Source organism: Eucalyptus grandis, chromosome 8, assembly GCF_016545825.1.
Source record: "Eucalyptus grandis isolate ANBG69807.140 chromosome 8, ASM1654582v1, whole genome shotgun sequence".
NCBI lineage: Eukaryota > Viridiplantae > Streptophyta > Magnoliopsida > Myrtales > Myrtaceae > Eucalyptus > Eucalyptus grandis.
Window position 1 is genome coordinate 49,841,674 of NC_052619.1, and position 22,864 is coordinate 49,864,537.

The 22,864-nt window shown below is 40.3% G+C and overlaps 1 protein-coding gene and 1 long non-coding RNA gene across 2 annotated transcripts; both read left to right on the plus strand.

The window, feature by feature from the left end:
* The first annotated feature begins 1,087 nt into the window (after nt 1-1,087).
* LOC108960991 lies at nt 1,088-2,233 on the plus strand. The gene is made up of 2 exons (XR_005546061.1): nt 1,088-1,632; nt 1,736-2,233. It is a non-coding gene; the product is annotated as an uncharacterized LOC108960991 (long non-coding RNA).
* A 4,926-nt stretch (nt 2,234-7,159) lies between these two features.
* LOC120287636 (G-type lectin S-receptor-like serine/threonine-protein kinase At4g03230) lies at nt 7,160-12,381 on the plus strand. Its single transcript, XM_039300681.1, has 8 exons — nt 7,160-8,797; nt 9,117-9,611; nt 10,155-10,298; nt 10,406-10,617; nt 10,707-10,917; nt 11,082-11,319; nt 11,483-11,633; nt 11,725-12,381. Exons 1-8 carry the CDS (start codon nt 7,441-7,443, stop codon nt 12,025-12,027), a joined length of 3,111 nt encoding a protein of 1,036 aa, XP_039156615.1. The 5' UTR covers nt 7,160-7,440; the 3' UTR covers nt 12,028-12,381.
* Nucleotides 12,382-22,864: the final 10,483 nt, after the last annotated feature.

Consider the following 22,864-nt stretch of genomic DNA (forward strand, 5'->3'; position numbering starts at 1 on the left):
ATATCTTTTCTCATAAGTACAACTAAGAAATTCAATTGTGAATACAACTAGCTCTTGTTTATTTTCAGCTAAACTTATCCGGCTCTAACGTTGATACCAAGTGGATGCTGCCATGTTGACGTTACTTGGTCATTGTGTTTGTGATCAACGAGTCTTTTGCAAGGCCTATGCCTAAAAAAGGACTCCAGACGTCCTTCGTTAGATAGTGAAAAGCAGCCAAGCCTACATTACAATATTAGATGAAACTACGTACTATTGCATGCATTGGGGGTAAGCACTAGTCTTGATTACATTTGAGTATCGAACTAAACTGGCCAGTTCCAGTGGTTCTCATTCCAATTCCACAAATTTAGAACTAGCAATTACTGATTCAGTTCCTAGTTATGAGGAACTATATGTGTTAAATTATGTCTCGAATTTGAGTATTTGTAAATATAATCCGCTTAGATAAATTTTTTATTATTTGATTGTGAAAATAATTTTCTAATAAAGATAATATTTAAGATTACGCATAAGAAAAGAAATTTGAAATTTTTTTTAGGTCTTAGATGTCTTTGGTCAACAGAAAAACCTTCGTTGGACTATGATAGTTTACAAAAGAGGAAATAATATAAAATAAAAGAAAAAGTAAAGGTTTCTTCACCTTACCTACAGCGTGCGAATTCCTAGGGGTGAGCACGGTTCCCGAGTAGAACCGGGAACCGGGAACCGAACCGGAGGTTCCGGTTCGGTTCCCAGTTCTGAAAAAACAGGTTTCGGTTCCCGGTTCCCTGAAAAAAGGAACCGAGAACCGGAACCTGAACCGGAACCGGAACCGGTCTAAATTCAAAATAAAAAAACCCTAGCACGTCACTCAACCCCCACGTGATTTCCCTCCCGCCTCTGCCGATTTTTCCCCCTTTCCCCTTTCCTTTTCTCTCTCTCTCTTTCTTTTCAACCTTTTTCCTCCTCACGTCACATCCTGCCCCCTCCCCCTCCCCCAACTTTTTCTTTTCTTCTCTCTCTTCTCTTTCTCCCTCTCTCGGCCGAAACCCCCTCCCTTCTTCTCTTCTTCTTCTTCTTCATCTTCTTCCTTCCTCTTGCTAGCTGTTGCTTCACCCACCACCACACCGCCGCCCCACGCCCTACTCACCACCACCTCTTGGCCACCGAACCACCACCACCTACCGCTCGTCCGACGAGCCATGTTGCCGTTGAGCCCGACAAGCTGTCACGCCGTCCGCGTCGCCCCTCGCCGCCGTGAGCCACCGCCGCCGTCCCCAAACCACCGTCACCACCTCTTGCCGCCGCTCGCTTGGTCGTCTGGGCCGTCATTGCTCCGAACCGCCACCGCCTCCGTTTGAACCGAGCTCTTCCTCCCTTGGCCGTGGGTTGAGCCGCGACCGCCGCCGTCTTCGCCGCGCCGTCCGTGCCGTCGTTGGTGCCGTGAGTCTCGTGTCTTCTTCGCCGTCGCTGGACCTCCCTTGACACCATCGCTGGACGCCGTCACCCCTCGCTTGCCTCGCCGCTCAGCCGCTTGACGTCGACGACACCGTTGGACGCCGCTCGTCCCCCTAGTGGAGGCTGCTCGCTCGCCTAGCCGCCCCGACACTGCTCGCCGCTCGCCTAATATGGTTTATCATCGAGGAGTTTGTAAGTTTGCAATTATTAGTTTAGTTGCCTATGACTTTTGATTTTTAACTGCTAATTCTGATCCTTTTGGTTGAACTAAACAAGTTTTCTCTGTCATCTGTAGTGAACAAGAAGCACCACTCTCCATCACTGAGCAACGAAGTGTGGCGTTTAAAGAAAGTAGCCAAAGACGGTGCTCTACATAAACGCATGATTTCAAGAGGAATCAATACTGTTCAAGATTTCCTCCAGTTGTACGAAGCTGATGCATCCTCTCTGAGAAATGTAGCAACCATTTCTCTTCTAGCCGTGCTAATTTCCCCTTTTCTGTACACGTTATTTAAGCATTGTTGACCATCAAATCCACTACTTCTTGTGTGATGCAATGTTATTTAAGATATTTGGCGATCGGGTTGCAAACGGAATGGTGAAAGTGGCTCAAGCAACACTTGATGGCCAAACTTACCAGTCGCTAGATCAATTGACCCACTCTCAGAAGGTACATAAAGCATAGCCAGAAACTTTCATATCAAGCAGTAGATTGTCAAACTATGTGGAGCTACAGAAGGGCTTGTATGTATCGTTCTTGTCCATACATATACCACAATCACTTCACTTAAAATTCGTAAGTATTCCATTTGATTTCGAATTTGATTGAATTTGCTGTTCGGTCGACAGATTTTGGTGCAGAACTTAAGAAGGCAAGCTTACTGCAACAAGAATCAATGGGTGTTGCTTGATGCCTTACCCAGCATCACTCCTCTAAGTACCCTGACCAACTTGCCTACGGAGTCATTAATTGGACTGAGACCGCTTCATCATCTAGATCACACAGTACTGAAAATGAAACTAAAAAAAAAAAAAAGAACCTGTTGGAACCTGGAACCGACCCCGGAACTTGTAACAGGGTAGGTTCCAAGTTCTCGGTTTTGACGGGTAGGTTCCGTGTTCCAAAAATAGAGGAACCTGTACCCGAGGGTAGGTTCCAGGTTTCGGATGGAACCGAACCGGAACCGGGAACCGCTCAGCCCTACGAATTCCCACTGAAAAAGAAGCGCATGGTGGGGCCCAAAGTCAAAGTTGTTGACTTTGGGCGCACATATAAAACAGAACACGTCTTCTTTCTTTTCTGTGGAGCCGCTGAAGCCCTACGAAGAAGACAGCCGCACAAAAGGAACGCCAGAAGAGCGCCGCACGAACAAGAAAGATGAACGCGGATCTGTACGTATGCGAACCAAAAGACAAACGCTGGAGTTTTTGTTTCGGCGTACGTAGAGCGTTTTATTTTAAGCTTGAATGTGCGATAATTTTATGTAGTGAATTTATATTTAAATGAGTCATTTATTTATAAATACGTTATGTTTGAATTTAAATTTAGATGTGGGAAATACTCGAGCGTGTGAACGATTGTAACTTATGATTCTCCAATTATAATGAATTATTTCTTTGTCGACTCATCCTGTAGAATGCATGGAGTCGATACTCGATCGAATCACCTAAATTTATGATGTCTTTATTATTTTTTATTTATTTCTCTAGTGATTTCATGTTGACGTGATTTTGCCGTTTTTGCGTATTATATTCCAACAAGATTTAATCGACAAAACTTCTTAATCACACATTGCTCCTCAATTACTCTTGAGCCCCTCACTAGGGGTGATCATGAGTCAAGGTAGAACTAGGAATCAAACAAAACGAATCATAGGAATTGGTATGATTTCAAGTTCCCATGATTACCGATCCACTTTTCATGAGTGTGTGCAAGCATAGAAGTAGAGTGCCGCCACCCAAATGTGTACTCTCTCTCTCTCGTGCACTCACACGGAATGATAAGGACTAAATTTCAAGACGACATTTTCTTTTAGATGAGCTTATAGAGGTTTTTTTTTTTGACTTAGGGCACGTTTGGTAACGCTTTTATTCTCGAACGATTTTTGATCAAAAATGATTATTTTTTATTTTGTTTCTGGAATAATTTCTAAGCAAAATAATGAGTTTGGTAATTAGACAATTTTTTTATTCTGAAATAAAATTGCATTTGGCTTTATGCTCAAAATTTCTACTCAAAATTATTTTCTTTTAATTTTTAAATAATTTTATTACTTTTTTCCTTCTTTTTTATTCTTTCCTTTTTTTTTCCTTTCTTTCTCTTCTTATTCTTCTTTAAGTTGCCGATTACCAGCCACCGGTGACTGGCCAAACGAGGGCCGGCGACCTCACCAGTGTTGCCCCCCTCGTCCGAGCCTTGCTAGCGGTTGGCAAGGCTCGGCCAAGCCATGGCCGGGTGAGGCCGCTTGCCGATCCGGCTCGGCCGAGTCTTAGGAAGGCTAGGCGAGCCTCGCTAGTAGCCAGGCAGGCCTCGCCCAGCCCCGGTGAGGCCCGCTTGGCCACTAGTGAGCTCGCTGGACCTCGCCTTGGCCTGGCGAGCCTTCGGCGAGCTCATTGGACTAGTTGCCAATGACCAGTGGTGGCGAACGGCGGACAGCAATTGCGGTGGTGGATGAAGAAGAAGAAAAGGGAAGAAGAACAAAAAATAAAATAAAGTAAATATGTGCTTGATTCTAGAATTGTTCTATGAACAAGAATCAATTTTTTTTTTATTCTTGATTTTGTTTTAAATCTACTCCCGGAAAAAAAAAATAGAAATTTGTTCCCCAGAACAAAATATTTACCAAACACGATTCTATTTCAAAATTACTCCCGGGAACAAAAGAACATAAAATTTTACTATTTGACCGGTTACCAAACAGACCTTAATCAACGTTCCGCGTGGGAATTCTTTTGCATCGATTGGCGGAAAGGATGAAAATGATTTCACTGATTCATCAAACACAACGAAACGTGATATTCCCAAGGAAGAAAGAAAATAGAGAAACAATGCAGACAACCTCACGACCAATGAAAATGAGGATGATGGGTTATCGCAGTGAATAATCGAACGACCCTCCTCCCCATTAACTGGTTTCAAGGGCAATACTAAAGCAACATATCAAATAGCAGAAAACCAGGACAAAATTATAGTACGGAATATTCTACGAATCTGCATGAAGAGAACGTATTAAACAGAGCATTTTGAGTTGAGCATTTTGAATTTTTTTCCGTAACATAGATCGTATTGTTATGTTTACGTTTAACTTCAACGGGACATATAAGAGGTGATACCACTCTATTTGTACATTACGAAGTATCAATAGAGTGCGCGGGTGGGTGTTTTATTGACTCAATTATATATTTTTACCACATTTCTTCCTACAAAATTTCTGCCAAAAGACTTTTTAAGCATCTTTATACATACAGTCTTGTTATTTCTCCGACTTTTGACAGGTCACCCCCCAGTTGCCCACGATTGAATATCCTAACGATTATTAGAGCAACGTCAGTCCTTTTTGTTCCTTTGAAAAGTCTAATTTGTGTAGATGTGGTTCAAATTCAATAGCTTCCAGGAAAATTGGACAGAAAAACATTGTGATCCTCTGAACTCTACTTTTCTTCTCCCATCATGAATTTATTTCCTCTTTTTCTTTTTTAATTATCTCATCTCACATGCTTAGTCTTTTAAGATATTCACGGGAACTCAATAGGTTAATGGGACCTCTTCGAAACAGTCTCATTATATGGCTAGAATCATAGGAAGAATTAATCATGTGATAAGAATATATTCAACATCTTTCCTTTAGATGGATTGAAAATGAATGTCTAGTTTAATTATGGGAGACGCGTGTTTCAGTTAATTGGATCTAATAGAACAAATATCTTTTCTCACTAATGCGATGAATACAACTAGCTCTTATTTATTCTTAGCTAAGCATGACTAGCTCTTGACTTAATACCCCATGGATGCTTTCCTATTGCTGTAAATGGAATTTAGGACCCGTGTGGTAACGTTCATGTTTTTTTATTTTATTTTTTTATTCCAGTCAATTATTTTTTTATTTCCCGAAATAGAAAAATGTTTAGAGGATAGATTTGGAATATAAATAAACAAATATAAAAATTAATTTTTTATTCTCAAAAATAATTTCTACACATAACTCATTTTCTTTATTTTATTTTTTCTTTCTTCTCTTCCGAAAGCTCTCGGTCTCCCTTCTCTTCTTTGACCGTTCGCCCCTGGGCCCACCGCCAGATCTTACAGCTTAGGTCCGTATTATAATAACAACGCCTATCTCTGGCCACAAGAAAAAAGAAAAAAGAAAAGGAAGGACTACACCATTTTTCATGCTCGTGCAAGTCACTTGGCGATCCATGAATTATTTGTCCGGGACAAGTTGCTGTCGGTTCTCCAAGGACTCGGTGTCTTGTCTTCCACATGGATTGTCGATATTCCCACAAAACCTTTGACTCGAGTTAGTCCTCCCAGTTGATGGTTTAAAAGGCAGTATTGAAGTAACATACGAAAAAGCAGAAAACCAGCACAAGTTATTAGGGCGTTTGCGAGCTGAACATTGAGAGATTTTTTCCTCAATTTTTATGTAGGTCGAATTGAAATCTCAATATTTCAGGCCTCCAATCTAAAGTCTGTACTAAATCTGGTGGTTAGAATGTCGACTCGACATTTAATTATATTAGGTTGATAGTTATCTCAACTCCCCTCTATCATGTTAGACATGCTCAAACGTGGAAGGCAAAAGGTCGGACAAATCTTTACGTACCCAATTAAAAGTAGGCTCTTAATTGGAATTGATTTTGTCATGTGTTACTCTACCTATCAGTATGAAATAAACATGAAAAGATATACATTCATCTCATTTTCTCTTTGATTCACTACAGAAATAGAGAAGCTAACCCACCGCCCAAGCCACCTCTGCTACCAAGCGACTGTGACCACCTCATGGTCCCCACCATTGACAACAATCTTCACAAATCTGGAGGTCTCTCACCGCCCCATCAACGGCAAGGGGCACAAGCTAGGAGGGACGGAGAGAGAGAGAGAGAGAGAGAGAGAGAGAGAGAGAGAGAGAGAGAGAGAGAGAGATGCTTGGCCAATGGTAGAGAGAGAAACGAGGCAGAGTTGAAGATGGAGAAGATGACAGCGGCTGAACGGCGACATGGGGGTGTCGATTGGTTTGATAACGGGGACCAATGGCGGTTGTTCAAAGGACAGTGAGAGATGGAACATGGGATGGAGATAGGGATTGACCGACGGATTAGTGTCATTTTTTAGTGCGGTAAATTTTTCATGTAAGTTGTTATGTGACGATTCTATTAATGGAGAGTCTGTAATTTAGTAGGTCCAAATTAATTGTCCAATTTTAGATTAAGTGTGTACGTGACATGACTTACGAGCTTTAACCCATGTCAGGAGTTTCCCACTTCCCAGCCCCACCATAAACACAATTAGTTCATGACTTTGGGCAGGTCCACAGTTCGCCAAGAGAGGAGCGCGAACGGAAGGAAGGGGAAAAAAGACGAAGGAGAGAAAGGACCGTCTTTACCTCAATTAGCCATCTCTACTCTCTCTCTCTCTCTCTCTCTCTCTCTCTCTCTCTCTCTCTCTCATGCACACACACGGAATGATACGAACTTAATTTCACGGCTACATTTTCTCCACAGAAATACTTATGTGACTGTTTTTAATTTATTGTGATATTAACAGCTCATTTTCTTTCAGACGGGCCTGTGGGGTATTTCTTTTCTGACGTAGTCAACGTTCTGTGTGGGAATTGTTTTTCTTCGATTGGCAAAAAGGACGAACATGATTTCAATAATTCGTCGAACCCAATGAAACATGATATTCCCGAGGAAGAAAGAAAAGAGAAAAACAAGCCCGACAACCTTACGCCGAATGATGATAGAGGATGAGGTATTATCGCAGTGAATGGTGGAACAATGGCGACCCATAATCAAAGAGACATTAACCTCATCGCCATTTCAAGAGCTCCAGCTATTACCATGCGACGCTCCAATTACTTTACGTGCTTGCTCTTGTCTTGGATGTTCCTTCCGTCTTGCTTGAGCAGAGACACCATAGCAGGAGGCACAATCACATACCCAGGAGGAACCACTCTCGTGTCCGCGGGCAAGCGGTTCGAGCTTGGCTTCTTCTCTCCAAATGGGACCTCTGACTCCAGGAGATATGTCGGAATATGGTATTACGGGTCGGACCCTCCGATCGTCGTCTGGGTCGCCAACCGGGACAACCCGATTGTCCGTGGCAACGCATCATTCGACCTTGTGGATGGCAACCTGAAGGTGTCAAACGAAGGACAAGCGATCTGGTCGACCGACGCATCAAGTTCTTCAACCCGATTAGCAAAGCTTCTTGATTCAGGGAATCTGGTTCTGATCGAAGGCCAGAATAAAGTGTGGCAGAGCTTCCATGACCCGACCGACACGTTCCTTCCAGGGATGCTGATGACTGAAAACTTCATGTTGACTTCTTGGGCAAGCCAGGATGACCCAAGACGGGGGAGCTTCACGTTCCAAATGGATCAACAAGGCGGCAACAACAACTACGACGTGATCCAAAACCAAAACCTGTCTTCTTACTGGAAAAGTGGGGTCTACGGTAAGTTCATACAAGCCGATCAGATGTTGGACGTCATCTCTTTCTTGCTCTCCAATTTTACAACCGGTCCCACTTTGCCGCCAGCCGGGACTAGTCCGGCTTCGGCCTACGAAAACATAACCTGGCCTTCATTCAACAAGTACAACAACAGCCGATTGGTTATGAACTACAACGGCCGGATTCAGTATTTCAGGCGAGGAAATGGGTCAAAGCCAGTCTGGTTCGAGCCGGCAAGCCGGTGCAGTGTCTTCAGCGTATGCGGCCAGTTTGGGGGCTGCAATGACAAGAATGGCAATAAGACTATGTGCAGGTGCTTGCCAGGGTTCGAGCCGGTGCAGCCAGATAATTGGAACTCGGGGGACTTCTCTGGGGGGTGCCTCAGGAAGTCGTCAATATGTGTGAAGAACAGTGACGATGGTGCTCATGATTTCTTGAGTTTGAAGATGATGAAAGCCAGGACGCCGGACATGCAGATTCCAGTAGGCAGCCAGGAGCAATGCAGGCAAAAGTGCCTTGGTGCCTGTAAATGCCAGGCTTACTCATTCGGGGAGGATCTGCACCCAAGGGCAGAGACGGGCACCTTGACATGCTATACTTGGTTGGACGATCTCAACAATATTCAGGAGTTTGCCACAAACGGTCGCGACCTCTATGTCCGAGTTCCGATATCAGACATAGGTTAATTTCCTTCTGACCTGACCTTGTTTCCTTTCCAAAGTTATTTATGCCTCGGACCTTTTGACTTGAGATGCTGCTTTCTTATTAACTATCTTGGTGGCTTCTGATTTGCCTGCTTTAATGAAGCCATAAACTTTGCTCATACTTTGTGCACTTACATTTTATCTCGACTGCAAAAGCGTTCTAGTCCACCTGCTTACGGAAAACACATGATGCTATCCCAATTTCAGCTATTAATATTATGTATGATTAGAGTTCAATTGCGGGTGAATGTGCACATTCGCCAGTGCTAATATTTGTGCAATGTTGACTTTCATAGAATCTCCTAGGAGTTGTAAAACTTGCGGCACAAATTTAGTCCCCTACCCTTTAAGCACTGGATGGAGCTGTGGCGATCCGTTATACTCTGCATTTAGCTGCGACAATAAAACTGCCCAGCTTTATTTTGAACCGGGCAAAGGTCCCTACAGAGTCACTAGCATCACTCCAGAAACTAGAACATTTACTATCCAAGTCGAGGATGCATTCAACTGCACAGGTAGTGGTTTGATGGAAATTAAGCAGCAACTTAACGAGTCCTCGCCATTTAGTGTGAGTGATGGGTGCATCGGAGGAAAGAATGACTTCAGCACAGGAGACTCTTTTGGTGTCGAAGTGAAAATTGAGTGGAGCACTCCGAAAGAGCCACTCTGCAATTCGTCCAAAGACTGCAATTGGCCACACGCAACTTGCAATAATGCATTAGATGGAACGACAAGGTGCCTATGCAACTCCGGATTCAGTTGGAATTCTTTCAGCGTCAATTGTTCTCTAGGTGAGAATGTTGATCTTGCGAATTGACCCACAACTTTAGCTACTGTATTCATGAATGACAGATTAGAAGGAAACATAATCATTAGGTTTTGATGGTCATTATAATAATTGATTCTGTCGTGCCCCCAAATCGATATTTTCTACCTACATGGTCTGTCATGTAGAGTACTCCTAGGATGATTTGCTCCTCCTAGAAGCAAACTGACAAATTCCAATCAGTTAATGTCTATATTTTCAGCGTTCTGGAATTTATAATAGTTATGCCAGAAGAGCCCGAGACCAGAACAGTTACAGCTATAGTTTGTCCCCTGCCCAAGATTCCCGAGATATGTTTGCGCTGTCAAGGAGTCAACAGCGTCTGCCTTTATGGTTGCAGTCACAAGTATGGTCTATACACGCAATGTGATGACAGAGTCCTGAACTTGCACCAACTAGACTTGCTCTTTTTCATCGACTATAGGAGGGATTGTGACACATGCACTATTGTCCAAAATTTTTCGTTCACTTTTGTCCAAAATACAGTACTTACACTTTCTTCTCTTAGTAAATAACGTTGAAGGAGGAGGATCATTGCAGAAAGGACAGAAAGCGAAACTTGTATATATAGTTGCTCCTGCCGTTGCTGCAATTTTCATCCTTGTTTTCGGTGGCTTATTTTACATGAGAAGGCAGCATGGTAGTACGCAAGGTAATCACAAATCAAACACAAATCAAACACAAACTACTTTTTATCTGTCATTATTAGATACACGATAATAAGATAGCAGACAATTAGTAACTAGAGTTGCATTTCAGGGAGCAGGGAAAGCACTCAGGAAAATCTTGCCTTTCGTCTATACGACAGTGAGAAGCAGATCAAAATGTGGATGGATTCATGCCAATTCGAGGAAGAAGATAAGAAAGGCATAGATGTGCCATTTTTTGACTTAGAAATTATTTTACAAGCGACGAATAACTTCTCGGACGAGAACAAACTTGGAAGAGGTGGGTTCGGGCCTGTTTACAAGGTAAATAAAATGGTTTCTTCTTCTACCATCTATAGGGCTTTTGACGAGGTCACTGTGATGAAGTAATCCGTTCCTTAACTTTGTTTCAGGCTACTTTTCCAGGAGGACAGGAAATTGCAGTAAAGAGGCTATCGAGTGGATCAGGACAGGGCTTAGAGGAATTTAAGAACGAAGTCGTCTTGATTGCCAAACTACAGCATCGAAATCTCGTCAGATTAGTAGGATATTGCGTCAAAGGGGATGAAAAAATGTTACTATATGAATACATGCCCAACAAAAGCTTAGATTCTTTCATATTTGGTAAGCACCTTATTTCGTGTTCCTTTTTCCTTGTATGCTTCAGGGCTAGCTGCAACAGGTAGTAGCACTCCACAATCTCTCTCTTCATAAAGATTTAAGTAGTCTGACATTGTTAGATTTAAAGACTTTGCTACCTTCACAAATTAAAATAAAAACCTTGCTAGATCGAACAAGGTGTTCGTTGCTGACCTGGGAGATACGTTTTGAGATTATATTGGGAATTGCACGAGGAATGCTCTATCTTCACCAAGATTCTAGGCTGCGAATTATTCATAGAGATCTCAAGACGAGCAACGTTTTGCTCGATGAGGAGATGATTCCTAAAATTTCTGACTTTGGTCTGGCACGTATATTTGAGGCAAAACAAATTGAAGCAAGCACGCAAAGGGTGATTGGAACATAGTAAGTTTTTGTAGATGCACGTACCATTTTCTTCATCTAGATAAAGAATTTTTTGGACACTACACAAGGCACTCACCACATTATCACCTTTTAATATTTGCAATGAAAATTTAATGATTTGACTGCAGGTGAATTAACTTATTATGCTCATGCTCCAATGCAGTGGATACATGTCTCCGGAGTATGCTTTGGATGGATTTTTCTCATTCAAGTCCGATGTTTTTAGCTTTGGTGTCGTTGTATTGGAGATTGTTAGTGGAAAACGTAACACAGGCTTCTATCAGTCCGAAGGAACAATGAGCCTTCTTACTCATGTAAATACAGTCCATTTGCTGTCCCTTTCTTTTGCTTTATCCACTTCCCGTCGCTCTTTTGTCTGAATGTACTTTAGCTTCGATTGTGCAGGCATGGAAATTATGGAATGACAATAAAGCATTGGACTTGATGGATCAAGTGCTGCACGAAACTTACAACAGAGATCAAGTTTTGAAGTGCATAAACGTGGCGCTTCTATGCGTGCAAGAAGACCCGAGTGATCGTCCCACGATGTCAAATGCGGTTTTCATGCTCGGTAGTGAAAGTGCGACTCTTCCGGTTCCCAAAAAACCGGCTTTTGCAGTTAGGATAGGCGTTTCTACAACAGCTTCTTCTTCCAGCAAACCAGAGTCGAGCACGGTGTTATCGACTACTCTGCAACAAGGACGGTAATGTCGGATCTTCCTCCAATCTATTCCACATCTTAGTAGTCAAAAGCTTTAGCCATCAGGCATTTGTTTAACTAGGAATGCCTCGATTTTTACCCCATGATATTCCTTTCTCCTCCGGCAAAATAAAATTTACTCTGTTGATAGCTGATGCTTCTCCTTGGCCTAAGACTGTACCATACTAACATAGCGAATCGACTCCTTGATCGCGTTAGGAGATTCTTCTTGTCAGTTGTAGCACTGCTCCTTCTTAAGAATAAGTTTCTTGTGCTCCAATTGAGTTGTAAAATCAATTCCCTTTTGGGGCTGTAGTCTCCTATCAAACCCGCAATCCACACCATTATAGCATGATCCAAAAATACCTCACCTTTTGAATTGACTGAAAAATCCCTCTCAATTATCACCGAGATGTTACTGCTATGTATTAAAGATCTGTATATTTCATAGTGACGCATGGTCAGTCACCTTAAACATCCGCTGCATAGCAGAGGTTAGTCAATATTCACCTCAAGGAAAAGAAAGCCTGCTTTACAAACAATAGAGAATTGCCTGATACATTTGCGCTCGTTAAAACTCATGCCGAGTTGCCGGCTGGATCTATGGGTCTACATTTACTACGAGGGTTTCCTTCTTGGGTCGTGGGTTCTGATCTTGACATGAGAAAGTTGGCTTTTTCTTACTTCAAAAGAAACTTAATCAAGACCAAAAAATTAAAAAATTAAAAAGGCTAGAAGTTCTATTTCTCATGTGCACGATATAACTCGGCGGTGCTCATGGTTCCAAGTGCTAGACCCGAACTAGTACTACCATCTTTATCTGATCAATGCCATGTAAAACAATGTCGTTTTTTTTTTTTTTTTGTTCATGTTAAAAAGTTTTACTTTTCTTTAGAAGAAAATCGACTCGCTGAGTATATCTCGCGAAAATTTGTTAGCTAACGGTAGGAAGATCAACAAATGCAGTCATTTTCCGCATTCCCATTGAGATTTTTATGATAATTTGAAACTTCTTAAAAGTCGAAATCTTGAATCCTTCCCATTTTACCTGTTTATTCTAACATGTTAAGATCATTTTACACACAATATTACCAAAAAAGAAAAATTAAAGGTTTTGAGTGGCAAAGGTCTACCATCACATCAAGGTAAAAGGAGACCTTCACAAAAATAAATAGGAATGCTCATAATTCCTTCACAGTATTCTAATACAATAATAAATCTTGTCAATTCGTGTTAGAAAACAAGAGTCCATAAAGAGGCTCGAATGGAAACAAGACTAACCTGGCCGAAGGCCAAATCCACTAAGAATCCTGTGATATTGGCAACTTTAGCCTTAGAACGAGGAGAGGAATCATAATTCACCCTTCTTGGGAAATTCTCCATGTAAGGATTTCAAAAGGACGCCAGTGATCCGGCCATAATAAAGCTCTGCAAACATTACCAATCCAATCCCTCAACTCCACCATTATTGCAACCCACGCTCTACAATCCTTCAAAAGATAAGTTTAAACTCGGGACAGTAACAGGAGTTCACATGGAATGCAAAACAGTAGCCTCATTCCATTCATCAAGTCTTCGATTGCCTAAACCTCCTCTATTATTCAGTAAGCCGATCGCGGGCCAACTCACCCTTAGTTCCACAAGCCTTCGCATCTCTCTTTCTAGAAAAACCAACATTATTTCTACTCCCCCGTTTGAATAACCTTCTCCGAAGAATAGAACAGACTCGATCAACTCAACTCTGCCAGCAATGGTTTTATTAGTCATCTTCTCAATAAGGGGCTTGCAATGTGTGACATTCAAAAATTCCTACATCAGTTATTAATATGTAGGAAATTGAGACGATAAATGTCAAAAGTAAAAATTCCAATTGGATTATTTACTTTATATTGTGTGAAAGATCCAGAATGTATTTCCGTATCTGTGACTTTTGGAATGTGATTCTATTAGGATGTAATTATTGAGCCTTTGCACATAGGTTCATTTAATGGAGTGATGGTGAATCACTATCATAATAATGATTATTATCAGGGACTGTTATACTCCAAATATGCATATCAAAGGATCTTCACGTTAGAAATTTACTGAGTTGAGATTCTTCAACCATCCATTACCTTTCATTGATAATTTTAGTGAGTTCAAAATATTTTTTGGATTTATCGGTATTTATAATGGACACCGGTTTTCTTGGTCATTTAGTGAAATACAAAATTTATTGATAACTTATGACATATCTTCATCAAGCAACCCAAATGTGGCCATATTTAGTGTTTTTACTTGATCACATCTTCCTCATTTTTAACCATCATTTAACATATAAATTTACATCATGCATGACCACCCTTTTGCTTCAATGATTTTAAATCAAAAATTGATTCTTATTTATGCATCTACTTAGGAAATCATATGCTTTCTCTACTCATCATATCATTTAGCTACTCAAATTTTATGCCACTTATAACCTTTTAATTTGAAGAGAATAACACTAAAGCAAGCACCGTACATAACTTATGACACTTCTAGTATCTTTCTTCCTTTCAATTTGTATACTTCTCTCTGTTGTCCACCAAGAGTTTTTAAACCCAAATGTCATCATTATTTTTAAACAAAGTTAACTCAAGTGTATTGTTTTTAACTGCTGAGAAACACAAGTCAAAGTATTTTCTATCTCCCGTTAATACTTGAAATGATTATAATTCAAATAACGCATACTCATTCATGCATTGTGCTTGGCCAATGATGCCCTCTCTCTCTCTCTCTCTCTCTCTCTCTCTCTCTCTCTCTCTCTCTCTCTCTCTCTCTCTCTCTCTCTCTCTCTCTCTCTCTCTCTCTCTCTCTCTCTCTCTCTATATATATATATATATATATATTTTATATATAATGAAGGAAATGTGGTCAAGTAAAAACACTACGCATGGCCACATTTGGGTTGCTTAATGAAGATATTTTGATAAGTTACCAATATATTTTTTATTTCAATAAATGACCAAGAAAATTAGTGTACATTCTAAAAATGAATAAATCTAGAAAATATTTTGAATTGACTAAAATATTTGGTGAAAGAGCATAGACACTAGGAGAATCTCAACTAAATAAATTGCTAACATGAAAATCCTCCAATACGCGTACTCAGAATATAACAATCCCTAATAATAATCACTATTGCAGTATGTGATTCACCATGACTGTAAAATCAATCTATATACCAATGCTTGATGATTTCATCCTAATAGAATCACATTCCGAATGTTATAAGTACAAAAATACATTCTGAATCTTTTGCGCAATATAAAGTCAATAATGCAATTGGAATTTCTTCTTCTGACACTTATCATATTCACTTAGTACATATTAGTAATTGATATAGGAATTTTTGGATGTTACACAATGTTTGTTAGATAATCTCTCTCAAATTGAAGGCACCTTTCTAATGCCACTTATTTGAATCTATTCATCTATATAAAAGTCATAAGAACGAGCAGCTAAGACCATCACATAGGTGGGTTGTTGGGAGAACATAGTAGAAATCCGATATCTTCACTAGGGAAATTGCCAAGAGGGAGCCCAAATCCATGCCCAATAACATATTTAGTTGGACCTATATTCACTCAAAAACTTAAAACAATTTCTCTAGTACACCAATTCATTGATGAGGGAGTTCTCTAACACAACTCACATTTATCTCAACAATATCCCTCTCACGTATGAGCTTAGTGTTAGGTTGGCTCTCCATTAATCTAGGAATCCTTCTGCATAACTTGAATCTCCATTAGTGCCCAACTTCATCTATGTTGAGCCCGCGTTGCTATACCACAATGCACACCACCCGAAAACTGTGTTGGTCACCGAATCCTATTTTTGAGGTATTCATTAAACGTTATAACAAATTGGGGGCTAACCAATCTACTATTGGCTCTAATGACATTTGTTGAGAGCACGCAATAGAAATCTGATATCTTTAATAGAGAAATCATCAAAAAAGAGCCCAACTTCAAGTTCGTCAACATATTTAATTAGACCAATTTTTACTTAAAAGCTTAAGTTAATAAGTTATGATCAACTAGGATATAATTACTTCACACCGCGTCGACTCTCTAACGTGGGAATTCTATAACACAACTCATACTTTCATCTCAATGTGAGTTATGTTGGGTTTTTGGGTTGGCTTGGGTTGAAAAGGAGTCCAACCCAAATTGACCCATTATATGCAATATTAGAATAAGGCAAATGACAACCAAAAAAAAAAAAAGAAGGGAAAAATGTATTAAAGTCCTAAAACTTATCATAAAAATGTAATTAAGTCATAAAATTTTCAAAAATTGTAATTAAGTCCTAAAATTTATCACAAAAATGAAATTGAGTCCTAAAATTTTAAAAAAGAACATTCAAGTTCTAAAATTTGTCCAATTGGTCAAATCTAGTCATTCTATTGATTATACTTTTTAAAAGTTTTCGGACTCGATTATATTATCGTGATAAATTTTAGAACTCAATTATATTTTTTGAAAATTTTATGATTTAATCGCACTTTTATGATAAATTATAAAAATCTTAATGTACTTATTCCCAAAAAAATTGACAAGGCCCGTTCGAACGACAGCACAGTCAACATCTGTCTTCCCTAAAAAAATCTGATCATAGACTTTTAAAGTAATTCTATACGTCCTTTATCTTTTTTAGTTTATACCGGGTCACCGTGAAACGGTTTGCCGACGAGTCACTCCTGTACATGGGGACACGTAAATTCACATCGGGCCAAGTCCGCTTTTTCTAACGTAACGCACACTTACTTCTCGGCACACCGACCAATTACTTTAGTAGACCAAATTAGGCCGACGACCACCGTTGATTCCCTGCACCTGCATGCAATGATTTAATATCAATTTTTTTGAATAGTCTTCCCATCCACCCCCCTCCTTTTTTTTTTTTGCTTTGAAAAGTTTAACATGCAGAAACTTAAAAATTGGGGTTCAGATGCAATAATTTCTTGGTAAATTGGACCAAAAAAATTGCAATCCTCTCAATTGATTGAGGCTCTATTTATTCCATAAAAAATGAATACTTGAATAATATTTTTCTTAAAAATAATAATTTGTATCACTTTGTCGCGACCTTCTTGAGGGTGAATTACCTAAAGAAGGTTAATGGATTACTAAGTCCGAAAACTTGGTACGGACCCTCCTAAGTCCTACCAATCGCGACTTGATACTAGGAAATTAACTCATTTAAACATACAATTATATTCAATTTGGAGCCGCCACTAACTAATTAGGGTTGGTTAGAAACCTAAGTAAAGTATGTGAGAATACCTTACTTTTGCGAACCAGAGATTCAATAGGTCCGAGAACATGATTACACTAGATAAATCTAACGTCATTTTGTTACCTTTTATTTCAAAAATATTTTGCAGATGTCTTGATTAATTTTAACCTAAGCTACTAACATGCAAAGGGTGGTCATGCGGGTGCACAATCAATGAAATAACATTCAATCGACTGAAATAATAAATTGTAAGAAATTATGAACTACAACTTGATTAAGGTCCACTCTCTAAAGAAAAACTTACAAAAATGCTAATGAAAATGCATGCCCTAAACATGATTTCTAAATGACAATGACTCCTAATTTTTCTTTTCTTTTCTTTTTTAAATGTTAATTATATGCAATCTTAATCTAAATTTGATATGCATGAGCTTTACTTTAATGATAAGCTAACTGCGATTCACATGGCATAACTTGAACTATCACTATATGTATCCAATCTAGTTTATATAATCCTAAAGATGCATGCGTTTCATGATATGGGATGAATGACATAATAATTCTATATGCATGTTCTTTTTATGATTTTTTTATGATTCTTTTTTATACATATATGCAACCTACACTAAACAATGATGATATGAAATGGGATTAATTATGAACTAATTTATTAACTAACCAAATAAATTACCTTTTGTGTTTTTTTTTTTAAATTACTTAATAATTCTTATTAAAACAACATAATGATGCAATAATAATCTTTGGCCTTTTTTATTAAAAAATTGCACGACGAGAATATTAAAACATTAATCTATGACCCTCTAACTAAAGTGCAACATGTGGTATGCACATTATGAAGTCTATATAACCTAAATAACTTTTTTTTTTTTTTTTTATTAAAGGAAAATTAACCTAATCCTATATGAATCTAAAAATCAAAATGCAAAGCTTTAAATATGAAATGCATATGGACCTAAATACCTAAATCCTAGATATGACATATAATGCATGACATGTGATGAACAAATAACACACCAAAATATGTCCTATTGAAAATTCATCAATATAAATCAATGACATATTATTTCAATGATGCAAAGCAATTGATGAATTTGTCATAAAAAAAGTCAAAATAATAAAAAATCTAACCCGACGTCTCGTGGCTCAATATTTTTTATTATCATGACTTAATATGACAAATTTTATAATTGGATAATAAATCAAAACAAATCAGGTTAGAATGAAAATAATAAATAGATAAAAAACTATGAAACCAAATATCTAAAAGATTTACATAGTCTAACTCACGGTGGACTTGAAGAAATGGCGAGGAAGCAGTAATGGCTGAACTGCGATGATGGTTCGCCAAGGATGATGGGTCCTGGTTCGGAACAAGGGCTGTTCGTCGGAGCTCCGGCGAGGCGCGAGTGATAACCGGACCTGCAACAAAACAAGGGAGGCAGCAGGTGGCTTTGCTTGGGCGTGCAGCAACAAGAGGGCTCGAGCGGAGTTGATGGTGCAGTCGCCGGCGAGAGGGCCGAGGCGTGAGCGCGAGTGGATCGGACAGGCGGAGCTGCAGTCGTTGGCTGGGCGTCGGAGGGCAGCACGGCGACCTGCAAAAGGGATAGAGGCGCGCGGAGATGGGCACTACAGATCGCGGCAGGTCACGGGCGTCGGTTCGGAAGGGGCAGCAGTCCGGCAGAGATACTGCTACAGGCGCGGGCAACAATGAAGGCGTTGCGGGCAGTCTTGCAACGACATCGGGCGGAGCAGCGGAGGCGTCAGGTGCTGCTCGAGGTTCGTCGGAAGGAAACGCAGCAGTGGGGCGTCGGATGGTCGCCGTGGATAGAGACGCAGGCAGGGGTGGCGTTCGAGCAACAGCAGTCCGACTTGGGCAGAGACGGAGTAGGGGCGTCGGCGTCGAGGCTCCTGGGACGGGCGGAGGCGAACGGTGACCGGATCAGCGGGTTGCAGGGAGCATCGGCTCGACGTCCGGTAACAGAGACAGAGATGGTGTTAGAATCGTCGTTCGGTGAACACAGAGGCAGCGACGGAGCCGGGCTGTTGGCACGACGGAGGTCCGGATACGAGCGTCGGCAGCAGGGCTGGCACGGGTGCTCGCAGATGGAGGCTTACAGCGGGCGGCGCAGGGGCGCGGCAGCGTGGGCTGCAGCGGAGCGGCGTGGGGACTCGCGGAGAAGAAACCCACGAAGAAGATCAACAGTGCACAACTTTTTTTCCTTATTTTTTGTTTTTCTCTCTCCCTCACGTCACTTCTCTTGCTCTCTTTCTGTACACTTTTTCTTTTGACTTTTCTTCTTCTCCCCTCCTCTCTCTACATTCCCTGCACTCTCTCTGCAGAAGCAAAAGCTTCTCTTGACTTTGCCTTTTTTGTTTTCTTTTTCCCTCGACGAAGAGAAGTCGCCCCCCTCATTCAAGGCTTCGTACTCTTTATTTATAGAGAAAGACTTGAGTTTGTTTTTTTTGTTTCCGATATACTTACACATCCTCACTCAACTTCTCAACAACAAAGTGGCTCCAAAACATTTGGCTGTTGAGTTTTTGAATTTAATTTTTTTTTAAATTTCCCTCTAATCAAAGATTATTTTCTATTTCTATTTTCTAAATTTAAATTAGGTGTCAACACACTTGAAATAATTAGTCAATTAAAATTATTTTCTTCATTGACGGCAATTTATGCCTAAACTTTTTTTGTAAAAGATGAAACGATTTTTCGTTCATTCATTTTCATAAGATATTCAAGCAATAATTTTTAGAAGATTCAAATCATTCATTTTTATGAAGCAAATGCACCTCACTGAGAAATTTATGATAAAGGAATATATTTTCCATGTAAATCATTTTCAAATAAATAGTTAATTTTTCATTTGCTTAGTAATTTAGGAAAAATAACTTTCTTCTTACTAGAAGAGAAAGTCACTTTTTCCCCAATCTAAGCTTGTGGTTTACCCTCCATGAAAAACACTTTCCGTAAATTAATTAGTTTTTAGTCATCCAAACATCCAAAAATCAGAAAATAATTTCTTGAAAACAATTTCTTCCGAACAAACGGATCTTAAGTTTACTTTTATTTCCCATCACAATGAATTAACTCATCTCACATGCTTACTGAAAAATATGGTTATATGTGGGATCCGAAGTTGATATATCGAGTTTGCTTTCTTGGTCTCTAAATCAAGAGGATCTGGACTTTAACTGGCTTAATGAACTTAGTTAATCATGATAATCTAGATAAATAAATCAATTTTCGTTCTTTCAATATCATTTCACCGGCCGTCGAAGGACTTCACCTTTACCACTGTGCCTCTGAAAAAACTATTCAAACTACACAATAGCCTTTTCCTTCGGTTAGATTAAAAACAAAGGTCCAACTGGTCTCGCGGGGCATGGTTAATTGGGTCTAATGGGACAAGTCTAAAGATCTTTTCTTAAGACTGCGATTAGGAACTTCGATTGTGAATACAGTGAAGGTCCAATGAATCAAGCGTGTTAGGTTAAGCGGGTCTAATGGGACAAGTGCAAAGGTCTTTCATTATAACTGTAATTAAGAAATTCGACTGCGAACATAACTAGCTGTTAAAAAAAACCCCCATGGATGCTTCCCTGTTGACTTTAATCCGATAGGTCATCGTGTTTGTATTCAAAGAGTGACTCCTTTTTTCATTTTTCTTTTTACAAGGACAGAGAAAAATAAACCTGCAATATAGTTTCATACAAAAAGTAAATATTTTTTAATACTCCGTTCTCTATACCAATAAAACCACTTTCAATTATATATAGTTGTAAATTTCCTGGAAAGAGACAGAGAGAAAGGGATTAAGAAAGTATTCTTCCCTCTAGCTAAGAGCGACAACCTTGAGTTCACGCCAGCTTTTAATGATTTAACTTCGCACTTCCACTAGTTTGGCTGTGTCGATTTGCAATTTCTTCAAAAACTTTCAGACTTCTCTAATCTAAAAGTCTGTATTAACTCTGGTAATGTCTGCTTCGTAGCTAATTGCATTAGGTCGATATGTTTTTTCAATTCCTTTCTATTTCATCGGACATGCTTGAATAACCTAATGTTAACCTGGTCGCTGCTACTTCAATAGCTCCAATATCTTAACGTGCTTGCCCTTGTCTGTGATGTTTCTTCCGTCTTACCTGAGAAGAGACACCATAACAGTAAGCACACATACCCGGGAGGAACCACTCTCGTGTCCGCAGGCAAACGGTTTGAGCTCGGCTTCTTCTCTCTGACTCCAAATGGAAGCTCCGACTCCAGGAGGTACTTCAGAATATGGTATTACGGGTCGGACCCCCAGATCGTCATCTGGGTCGCCAACCGGAACGACCCCCTCGTCAGCCCCACCACGTTCTTTGGGTTCGTGGACGGCAACCTAAAGCTGTGGAATGAAGGACGAGCGATCCAGTTGACCAATGTCAAGGGCTCAAGCTCTTCGACCCGGTTAGCGAAACTTCTTGATTCAGGGAATCTGGTGCTGATTGAAGACGACGGGACAGAGAGAATTCTCTGGCAGAGCTTCGATCACCCGACCGACGCATTCCTTCCAGGGATGCTGATGGTGGAAAACTTCGTGTTGACTTCTTGGGCAAGCCAGGATGACCCTAAGGAGGGGAACTTCACGTTCAAGATGGATCAAGAAGGCGGCAACAACAACTACGAGGTGATCCAAGAACTGTCTGTTTACTGGAAAAGTGGGGTCTACGGCAAGTTCATACAAGCCGACCAGATGTTGGACATCATCTCTTCCTTGCTCTCTAATTTTACCACCCGCGCCACCACTACTTCGCCTTCAGCCTAAAAAAACATAACCCAGCCTTCATTCGAGAACTACAACAACAGCCGGTTAGTCATGAACTTTGACGGCCGGATTCAGTACTTATGGGTCAAAGCCAGTCTGGTTCGAGCCAGCGAGCCGGTGCAGTGTGTTCAGCGCATGCGGCAAGTTCGGGAGCTGCAATGATAAGAATGGCAATAAGACCATGTGCAGGTGCTTGCCAGGGTTCAAACCGGCGCAGCCAAATAATTGGAACTCGGGGGACTTCTCTAGGGGGTGCCTCAGGAAGTCATCAATATGCGTGAAGAACAGTGACGATGGTGCTCGTGATTTCTTGAGTTTGAAGATGATGAGGGCCGGGAGGCCGGACATGAAGATTTCGGTCCACAGCGAGAAGGAATGCAGACAAAAGTGCCTTGATGTCTGTAGTTGCCAGGCTTACTCGTTTGAGGAGGATGCGCATGTGCACAGCTTGACATGCTATACTTGGTTGGACTATCTCAACAATATTCAATGATGTAGCTAGATCTAACACTTAGAAGGGTGAATAGGTGTTTAAAAGAATTTTTAACAAATAAACTTGAAATAAAATAAGATGCAAGTAAAGTTTGAATGAAGAATAGAATCAGTTTCCTAGAACACTAGACTTTTTAATCAGAAAGCGTGCAACAAACTTAAAGTAAACAGAGTTGAAGGAAGAGAAAATTACACATAAATTTTATAGTGGTTCGGTTTACTTTAAACCTACGTCCACTTTCCCATGCCGATAGCCTACTAGCTG